The sequence below is a fragment of the Sinocyclocheilus anshuiensis genome, unplaced genomic scaffold (genome assembly GCF_001515605.1).
Source record: "Sinocyclocheilus anshuiensis isolate Anshui unplaced genomic scaffold, SAMN03320099.WGS_v1.1 scaffold2108, whole genome shotgun sequence".
Taxonomy (NCBI): Eukaryota; Metazoa; Chordata; class Actinopteri; order Cypriniformes; family Cyprinidae; genus Sinocyclocheilus; species Sinocyclocheilus anshuiensis.
Genome location: NW_015544242.1, coordinates 95620 through 105733, shown reverse-complemented (window position 1 = coordinate 105733; position 10114 = coordinate 95620). Strand labels below are relative to the sequence as shown.

Here is a 10114-nt window from a genome sequence, read left to right as displayed (position 1 = left end):
GTTTCAGAAAGGCGGGGCATAGAGGAGAAACAATAATGTACAGTATGTGTAAAATAATGTGTTTTTTGAACCTTAAACCGCATAAACATTTAATTACACCAAATACACAGAATAATGTTCCTTTTAGCAACATCATATGACCCCTTTAAGATCGGAGATGTCCATTTGTGTTCCACAGAAGAAGGCCCTTTATTGAGTTGAATGGCTTTTCAGCTTAGAGTGAGCAATAGTATATGCCATTGTATTTGCATGGTTGAAGAGTAGTTGTTGTTGTTGTTGTAGGTTTCCTCTGTTGCCATGGCTGTGTAGTTTTGTGCCGTCCATCATGGCCATTGGAACACAACTCTACCTGCTGCTGTGGAAAAACTTCACATACCGCAGGAGAAATAAGGTGTCGTAACTTTAATCCAGCCGCAGCACACTTACACACTCTGTCAAACACTGTGCAGTCTGTCTACAGTGAGGGATGTAATAAAACATGATCATGTCGTCTTCTTTCTTTTACAGGTCCAACTGATTATTGAACTCCTGTGGCCGCTCTTCCTCTTCCTCATCCTCATTGCTGTCCGGCAATCAAACCCACCATATAAACAGAGCCAATGTAAGTGGTGCCCTGTGAGTGTGAGTGTTGCCCTCTCCTCTTGGCAGGTGGCAGGAAAGCAAAGATGATTAGCTCCAGTGAAAATCAGGACATTGTTGAGCCCTTGTGACATTGTTTATACTAAATCATGACCTTTTTGATGGCTCGCCTGAGGAAATTTGGGTCATAATGACATGAGGATATTTTTAAGTGAAATGTTGCACATTTCCATAATAAGGGTAAGATATTAAAGGTGATGTGTGTCATTTTTTTCCTTACTAAAATAGTCAAATTTTTCTCCTTACTAAAATAGTACTAAATGATTTATCTATGTGCATCGTTATTTAAAAAAAAAAGATAAATTAATTTATAAGTCCATGTGATATTAAAATTGACATTTTTTACTTTGTTAGTGCACATTACTAGTCTTGTGGTGAATTATCAATGCAAGTTAATTGACAGAAAAAAGGTTGTCAGCTTCCTGTTCACATGGAATCAAAAACATCAACGTCTCTGATGATACTGATGCGAAAGCTGTGCATGTTTTCCAACAGCCAGACGAGCTTCAATCCCTCCCTTCCAGAAACCTGTCACTTACATGAAATGATCACAGCAATTAGCAGACAACAACAATCCAACGATCCAATCAAGTCCCAGTCGACAAAAACAAGTCTCACCCTTTTAAAACCGTTTAAATCAGTCGTTACAATAGTGACAGAAATATGTTCACAATTTTTGTGAATGGCATGTTTCATTCCGACTTTAAAGGGTTAGTTCACCCAAAAATGAAAATTAGCCTGTGTTTTACTCACCCTCAAAGTATCCTAGGTGTATGTGACTTTCTTCTTTCAGACGAATCCAATCGGAGTTACATTAAAAATTGTCCTGGCCCCTCCAAGCCTTTCAATGGGGCTAAGCGGGTGTTCATTTGTCAACAGTTCAGAAGACGTGAAATAAAGTGGCTGTCATACGCGGAAGGCGTTCCAGCGGATGACGTAAGACGTCGACGTTGCGTGATAAGTGACGAACGCGGAGACAAAACAAAACAAACCGCCGTTCACGAATTAGAAGCACAAAACGAGGATTTGTAAAGAAAAATGTCGGAGGATTTCGATATAAGCCAAGAGGAGACTGGTTTTCCTTTGCTCCTGCATTTCTCAGAGGCGCGTGCACGATGCAGGCATATGTCTTACGTCATCAGCCTGAAAGTCTTCCGCGTACCACAGTCAGCGGAAGTGAGAAGAAAGTGTTTATTACATTTGAAATATACTTGGAGGGGCCAGGACAATGTTTAATATAACTCCAATTGGATTCGTCTGAAAGAAGAAAGTCACATACACCTAAGGTGCTTCGAGGGTGAGTAAAACACAATCTAATTTTCATTTTTGGGTGAACTAACACTTTAAAGGTGCACTTATTTTTTGTGTGGATGATACAACAGTGTTTGTGCACTTTATACTGACACCTATTGGTATGGATGCAGCACCACACAAAAACAAAAATTTTTAATACTGATACCATTGTAGAAATACACTCTATTCACAGGCATATTTGTCAACCGTTTTTATTAATTAATTCTGCAAATAAAAGTGTTTAATAGGATCATCTCGTCTAAGTTTACACAAGTAGGGGGCCATTCAAAAAATAACGCATTTTTGCATTCCACTGCGCTGCTTTTCCATCGTTAGACTTAGACAGTCTTTGACTGTTGTACTCACAAAAGCTTTTTTTTCAGCATTTTGTGCATGACACAGGGTTCTAATAATACAACACTGTAAATGTGTCTTGGAGTTCAGACCTTGCACTTTTTTTTATTCCATTGCCAAGCATCTCACATTTTTAAATGCAAAAAATGTGTTCTGCCTTAATAGCCCCTAAGTGTACATCATTAAAAAATATTTAAAAAAAGTTTTTTAACCTGTTAACTGTCAGTGTCCTGCTAGCAATACTTCAGCATTAAACTTAAAAAACAGCAATAAACTTCAGCTGATTGTCTTTAAAAAGCTTCGGTCTGTATTCCAAAATGTTCATGAAATACAACCATTTAAGTTTGGATAGTGCATTTTCACATCTATGTTCAAAATAGGGGGTGACAGTTAAGAGGTTAAATTAATAGAAATTATGTAAAATGTATTTACAAGTATTTATGTTTGAATGTTTCACATTCACATTAAATGTTGATCTTTTTATCATTTCAGGTCATTTTCCCAACAAGGCCCTTCCTTCAGCAGGCACGCTGGCATGGGTTCAGGGCATCATCTGCAATGTCAACAACCCCTGTTTTCATTACCCCACAGCGGGAGAAACACCCGGGCAAGTGAGCAACTTCGACAATTCCATGTGAGATACCTTTCTGAGATACCTTTTCATGACTTTTCTTTTCTATGGCCTTGACCGTTGATGGAGGTTTATGCTCTCATTCTCAGACTCTCTCGACTTTTAGTCGATATCAGAACTGTCCTGACAATCAGTGGTAACCGGACAGTTCTCTCCAGCCTACAGGACCTGTCACAGACAATCGAAAGACTTGGGGAAAGACCAGATGCCTGGCCAAGTATGACATTTGAATCAAATGTCTCATTGTAGAAGCTCAAAATCCCATATGAGATGTATTCAGTATCTCAATTGTTTCTCAAAGACACACATTTGATGAAATGGGGAGCAAATGTATGTTGTATGAAAAAAAGTTTCATCTTAATAACTGAACACCATTTGTATGGAACGATATTCCGGACAATTTTCAAAAGGAATTGCAAATTGTATTTTCAATTGCGTTTTCCATATGTGGACGCATAAATTGTGACATAATCCAAATGCAGTTGCAAATCCTGCATTAGCGTTTGCATTTATGCTTTCGCGAACGCACAGTGACTGCCAAATTTCAAATGAAAAAGCAAAGTCCATTTGCAGCTGTATTTCCCATGTCTTAGGAGTTACGAGCCTGTCATATTTAAATAGCAATATTAATTACCAGTCTGCTTTTTCACTCTCGCTGCGTCCTGCATGTAACCTGCCAAAACTCAAACGGAATCGCAATTCCTTTTGCATTTGAATTTCCGATGTCTGCATGGAAAGCTGCCAATCAATGTGAGGGGGCGGGACTATACTAGGGGGCGTGTTTGTGTTGGGAGGTGACGTCACTCACAGACGACCGTGTATACTCTGATCAGTGGAGGTAATCGGTAAAGGCTCCGCTAAAGGCAGATACCAATCATGGTGGCACCAAAGCGTTGCGCCTGCCTCAAGATCTCTCAGTCTGTTTGTTTGTTTAAGTTAGCAGGGGATAATCGCTACATTTGGGGTAAAAAAAGACAGAATTATGTATTGTGCCAAGAAGGTTGCACTGTCTGTTCGTTCACACAGGTACGAAACTGATTGGTAGCTGCCTTTAGCAGAGACTTTACCGATTATCTCCATTGATCAGAGCATTACACGGTCGTCTGTGAGTGACGTCACCACCCAATACAAACACGCCCCCTAGTATAGTCCCGCCCCTGACGATGATTGTCAGCTTAACACTGCTTATGTAGACATCGGAAAGTCAAATGCAAAAGGAATTGCGATTCCATTTGAGTTTTGGCAGGTTACATGCGCGACGCAGCGAGAGTGAAAAAGCAGACTGGTAATTAATATTGCTATTTAAATATGACAGGCTCGTAACTCCTAAGACATGGGAAATACAGTTGCAAATGGACTTTGGTTTTTCATTTGAAATTTGGCAGTCACTGTGCGTTCGCGAAAGCGAAAATGCAAACGGTAATGCAGGATTTGCAATTGCATTTGGATTATGTCACAATTTATGCGTCCACATATGGAAAACGCAATTGAAAATACAATTTGCAATTCCTTTTGAAAATTGTCCGGAATATCGTTCCATACAAATGGTGTTCAGTTATTAAGATGAAACATTTTAATATAAGCCTGCTGCACTTTGAAAAGCATGTAACATTTCTGTGGTTTTGTGACACACTTGAAGATCTTCCAGTAAGAGAGTATCTCAGAGCCAATGAAAGCTTCTCCTCCTTCCTGCGAACAAACACCAGCATCCCCTCAGCATCTGTGGATCAATTATTGAGGGCACGACTGAACCTTCAAGTGGTAAGAAAGAAACTTTTTTAAAACTTTATGAAGTGCTTATAATCCTCCTCTGGAAACTTAGATTCTGAGCTTTTGTAATGACCTAAATGTAACTTGACAGTGCAAGCATTGTTGTTTTTAAAGTCAAATATTTCATTATTTACAGTGACATTTTGAGTTATTTTTGAGCTATTATTAATATCTAAATAACAATACCTTTGACTAGTAGCTCAGATTTACAACCACAATGCTGCATGTTACTGATTAATTATCATGTTATTGATTAATAAATTTGTGTGTATATTTCTTTCTTTCTTTTTTATTTTTTTGATTGGACATCCCAAAGTCCAGGGATTAAAGTTTTCCGTCGCTATGACGGATTTCCGTCAATTGGAAAAAATGAGGGGAAAAGAAACATGTAGCGCATTGTTGTTGTTTTGCCGGCACAACAAAAATCATCTCCGCCACGGCTGCAGCTTCTCACTAGCCAAGTTTCCATCTAGTTTTTGCACTAGCTGGCTGTGCTGATTTAAATCTAGCGGTTCTGTTGTGTTTGTGTCACAAGTTCAGTGACGCAGGTAGTGACGATTCTCTCCGGCCAATCTGTGATCAGCAGAGTTTACACGTCACGTTTTGGTAACGGTACGGTACCGAGCCGTACCATGCAGTGGAAAAGTGCCATATATAGGCTAGTAGCCTGTTCTTTCATCCATTTGAAACAAAAAAGTTTATTATATAGGCTATTATTAAATTGTATAGGCCTACATAAAATTATTTTTATTAACAAGTTTCATTTTTTTTGTACTTTGTTATAGACTATTTAGTTACTTGATGATCAAGCAATATTCTTAAGCAGGTGCAGTTGTATTTGTAGCACAGTTCGTAAGGAGGAAGGAAGGAAGTGAACCAGGTGGGCGTTTGGAGACTCGTGGATCTTTATTTAATAACTCAAACTTGAACAAAAACAAACGTAGTGCTTCCCGCGTGTTCGCACACTGCCAATGGCATAAATTCAGTTCCTCAGGTATTCTCTCTCTGGCAGAGCGATGGCCACGAGTCCCCGTCTCTCTCTCTCTTCCCCGCTCTCCAGTCTGCCTTTTAACCAGTCTCTCCAGGCCAATTACTGCAATCAGACACAGGTGTTCATCATTTTGCACTTGACCTACTTACTCACCGCTCGTCTCCTGCCCCTCTCTCCCGCTGCAGACTTTGCTGAACCATGCCCCCCTCGCCACAGTATTATTATTATTATTTTTGTAATGAACATTTATTAGACTGTATTGAAAATAGGAATGTTCATTTCGGTTATTTTATTTCTCCTAACCGACAACCAACGGTCGTTAAGCCATTATTAGCCGTTAACCGACAAGATTATGATAAATCACAATTAAATTAAATTTCAATTGATACGCGGCTGTGACCCATTAAAAATACCTAAATTTGTTTTCCAGGGATTAATTTTATACACGCAAAAATCAGCATAAACAACAGAACGTGAGGATTCACATGGTCACGCACCTGCAGCGCTTCTGCAAACGGAGAAAAAAAATAAAGCTACAGTATATATACGTAAAAGAAATAAATAGGCCTATATGCGAAATGTATTTTTCTAAATAATTAATAAATTAACAAAACGAAAGAAAAAAAACTGCGCAACAAGTAGCAGCCTATATGCAGAATTTCGGTTCATTTTTGTGATGCGCTCTTGAGAAAGCGACATCCTGTTTGTTTCCTTTATTTTACAAAAGAACAATATTTGTTTGACTCAACAACTTTCATCTTCAGAACAAAATGAATACATTTTAACTTGCAACATATTAAAGCAACATTAAATTAAGATATGTATGTTTGAGAGGTAACTCGTCTTTTTCTTACCATATATAAAATAATTTTAGAAACAATAATATCAATATGATTTAATGCACTTTTGAACTACAGAGAAACGGTGCTTTAACGTGAGCAACACCACGAACACGGGCGCTGCCTATAGGCTAATTCTGTCATGTGACACCACATTTATTTGTGTTAAAGCCCCTTTTCTCGACATAAAGTGTTTCCAAACTAAGTTTTGCGACATTTGAAGTATCTATATAGAATAGAAACCTGGCTACTGCCCAGCTAACAATTTTTGGTTCCCAGAACGTTAGTTTTTGGTTCCCTGAACGTTATTTTTTATTAGCCAGGAAATTTTTCTTAACGTTCCCATACCATTAGTTGTTGGTTCCCAGAACGTTATTCTAACATTAATCTAACATTCCCATAATGTTAATCTAACTTTCCCATAATGTTATTATAACGTTCCCCTAACCTCTTTACTCCGATATGATCACCCCGCTGTACGTCAGTAATTATCCAGCACACTCGTGACCCAGTATATTATAAGCGGCATGGAAATTATATGTATGGCGCCTAATCAGTATTATAAAAACCACATCTTGTTTTAATCTATTGTTTAAGTAATAATCGGAGCACATCAACCATCATATGTAAGATTAAATAAGAATAAGTCTGTCATTAAAGGGTTAGTTCACCCAAAAATTAAAATTAGGCTGTGTTTTACTCACCCCAGAGGCATCCTAGGTGTATATGACTTTCTTCTTTCACACGAATCCAGTCGGAGTTATATTAAAAATTGTCCTGGCTATTCCAAGCTCTATCATTGCAGTCAGCGGGTGTTGCAGTGCTTCAGTCCCAAAGAAGTTAAATAAAAAGTGCCCATCCATAAAAAAAGTGTCTCACACGGCTCCAGGGGTTGAACAAAGGCCTCCTGTAGCAAATCGATGCGTTTTTGTAAGAAAAATATCCACATTCAAAATGTAATAATCACTTTAATCTAGCTTGCGCTAACAGTTGTACACGGAAGCAGTTCCCGGGCTGATGACGTATGAGGTTAGCGCTGCGCAATATAACCTAAAAATAACCATTAGGGAACTTCTCTATAAGTTATTTTTAGGTTATTTTAAAAATAACCACCCTGCAACGTTCTGGGAACGTTATTTTATGGTTACAAAAAATATAACCTAAAAAGAACGTTCCCCTAACGTTAGTATTTGGTTCCCAAAAAAATAACCAAACGGGAACCAAAAACTAACGTTAGGGGAACTTTCTGTGTTTGCTGGGATACCACTGTGTTTGCCCGAAGATGCCTTCTGCTATGGATTTGTTTTGAGCTATTTTTTTGAGTCATTTAAAGGCACAATATGTACGATTTTTTTTATTAAAATATCCAAAAACCACTAGAACAGTGTTATATATTTTGCTGACTTGTGTACTTACATCAGTATATATACGTAAAAGAAATAAATAGGCCTATATGCGAAATGTATTTTTCTAAATAATTAATAAATTAACAAAACGAAAGAAAAAAAACTGCGCAACAAGTAGCAGCCTATATGCAGAATTTCGGTTCATTTTTGTGATGCGCTCTTGAGAAAGCGACATCCTGTTTGTTTCCTTTATTTTACAAAAGAACAATATTTGTTTGACTCAACAACTTTCATCTTCAGAACAAAATGAATACATTTTAACTTGCAACATATTAAAGCAACATTAAATTAAGATATGTATGTTTGAGAGGTAACTCGTCTTTTTCTTACCATATATAAAATAATTTTAGAAACAATAATATCAATATGATTTAATGCACTTTTGAACTACAGAGAAACGGTGCTTTAACGTGAGCAACACCACGAACACGGGCGCTGCCTATAGGCTAATTCTGTCATGTGACACCACATTTATTTGTGTTAAAGCCCCTTTTCTCGACATAAAGTGTTTCCAAACTAAGTTTTGCGACATTTGAAGTATCTATATAGAATAGAAACCTGGCTACTGCCCAGCTAACAATTTTTGGTTCCCAGAACGTTAGTTTTTGGTTCCCTGAACGTTATTTTTTATTAGCCAGGAAATTTTTCTTAACGTTCCCATACCATTAGTTGTTGGTTCCCAGAACGTTATTCTAACATTAATCTAACATTCCCATAATGTTAATCTAACTTTCCCATAATGTTATTATAACGTTCCCCTAACCTCTTTACTCCGATATGATCACCCCGCTGTACGTCAGTAATTATCCAGCACACTCGTGACCCAGTATATTATAAGCGGCATGGAAATTATATGTATGGCGCCTAATCAGTATTATAAAAACCACATCTTGTTTTAATCTATTGTTTAAGTAATAATCGGAGCACATCAACCATCATATGTAAGATTAAATAAGAATAAGTCTGTCATTAAAGGGTTAGTTCACCCAAAAATTAAAATTAGGCTGTGTTTTACTCACCCCAGAGGCATCCTAGGTGTATATGACTTTCTTCTTTCACACGAATCCAGTCGGAGTTATATTAAAAATTGTCCTGGCTATTCCAAGCTCTATCATTGCAGTCAGCGGGTGTTGCAGTGCTTCAGTCCCAAAGAAGTTAAATAAAAAGTGCCCATCCATAAAAAAAGTGTCTCACACGGCTCCAGGGGTTGAACAAAGGCCTCCTGTAGCAAATCGATGCGTTTTTGTAAGAAAAATATCCACATTCAAAATGTAATAATCACTTTAATCTAGCTTGCGCTAACAGTTGTACACGGAAGCAGTTCCCGGGCTGATGACGTATGAGGTTAGCGCTGCGCAATATAACCTAAAAATAACCATTAGGGAACTTCTCTATAAGTTATTTTTAGGTTATTTTAAAAATAACCACCCTGCAACGTTCTGGGAACGTTATTTTATGGTTACAAAAAATATAACCTAAAAAGAACGTTCCCCTAACGTTAGTATTTGGTTCCCAAAAAAATTACCAAACAGGAACTAAAAACTAACGTTAGGGGAACATTCTGTGTTTGCTGGGTGACAACATAATGCCGCTCGCATCATTCACAGTCGGGTTATTAGCAGAGAACACAGAGCAGGTCTTGAATTTAGCCGCAGGATTGCGGCTATTAATAATAATTCTACTCATTCCCGCAGATTCCGCACTTATAACGCAATGACAAATGACGGAACGTATCATTTGCACGTGCTTTTGAGTCTTGAGAACTCACTCACTCACGCGCTCTCATTTTCTGTGCGCCCACAGATCGCGATAAGGAGAGTGACAGCTTTTAATAATTATTAAAGTAATTTGCAAATGTGATATTGATTTAATACAACAGTTCAATAAACAAGTACTGCCTGATTTTGCTCTATTTCATCAATGAAAATAGTTCAAATAAAGCCACAGCTCAGCCGATGCGCATCTCTAAAAGCAAACACAGCGGTGTTTCTTTCATGAATGAAAGTGCATTTTTAAACTAATCTAGTGAGTCAGTGATTCATGATTACCCATTCATAAAGACAGTCATCTGTTTCATTCCTGAATGAATTAGGCGTTCAAACGAATCAATTGAATGAATGATTCAGTGATAAATTCAGTGACTTTCCGCCACCTGCTGGCGGTTTCAGTTTCATTTTTAGGTATAATTTCA

The 10114-nt window shown here is 37.8% G+C and overlaps 1 protein-coding gene and 1 long non-coding RNA gene across 3 annotated transcripts in view; one reads left to right on the top strand and one right to left on the bottom strand.

The window, feature by feature from the left end:
* The window catches only part of abca7 (ATP-binding cassette, sub-family A (ABC1), member 7), a 41196-nt gene that overhangs the window by 2586 nt on the left and 28496 nt on the right, over positions 1 to 10114 (top strand). For both annotated transcript variants that reach the window (XM_016498444.1, XM_016498443.1), the window contains exons 2-6: positions 283 to 391; positions 508 to 601; positions 2779 to 2920; positions 3007 to 3134; positions 4557 to 4678. In XM_016498444.1, the coding sequence (XP_016353930.1) occupies positions 326 to 391; positions 508 to 601; positions 2779 to 2920; positions 3007 to 3134; positions 4557 to 4678 (552 nt within the window). In that variant the 5' untranslated portion in view covers positions 283 to 325. The remainder of the gene's footprint in view (positions 1 to 282; positions 392 to 507; positions 602 to 2778; positions 2921 to 3006; positions 3135 to 4556; positions 4679 to 10114) is intronic.
* LOC107697643 (uncharacterized) overlaps positions 9667 to 10114 on the bottom strand; it is a 14951-nt gene continuing 14503 nt past the window's right edge. The window contains exon 3 of the long non-coding RNA XR_001635227.1: positions 9667 to 9678. This is a non-coding gene — a long non-coding RNA (uncharacterized LOC107697643). The remainder of the gene's footprint in view (positions 9679 to 10114) is intronic.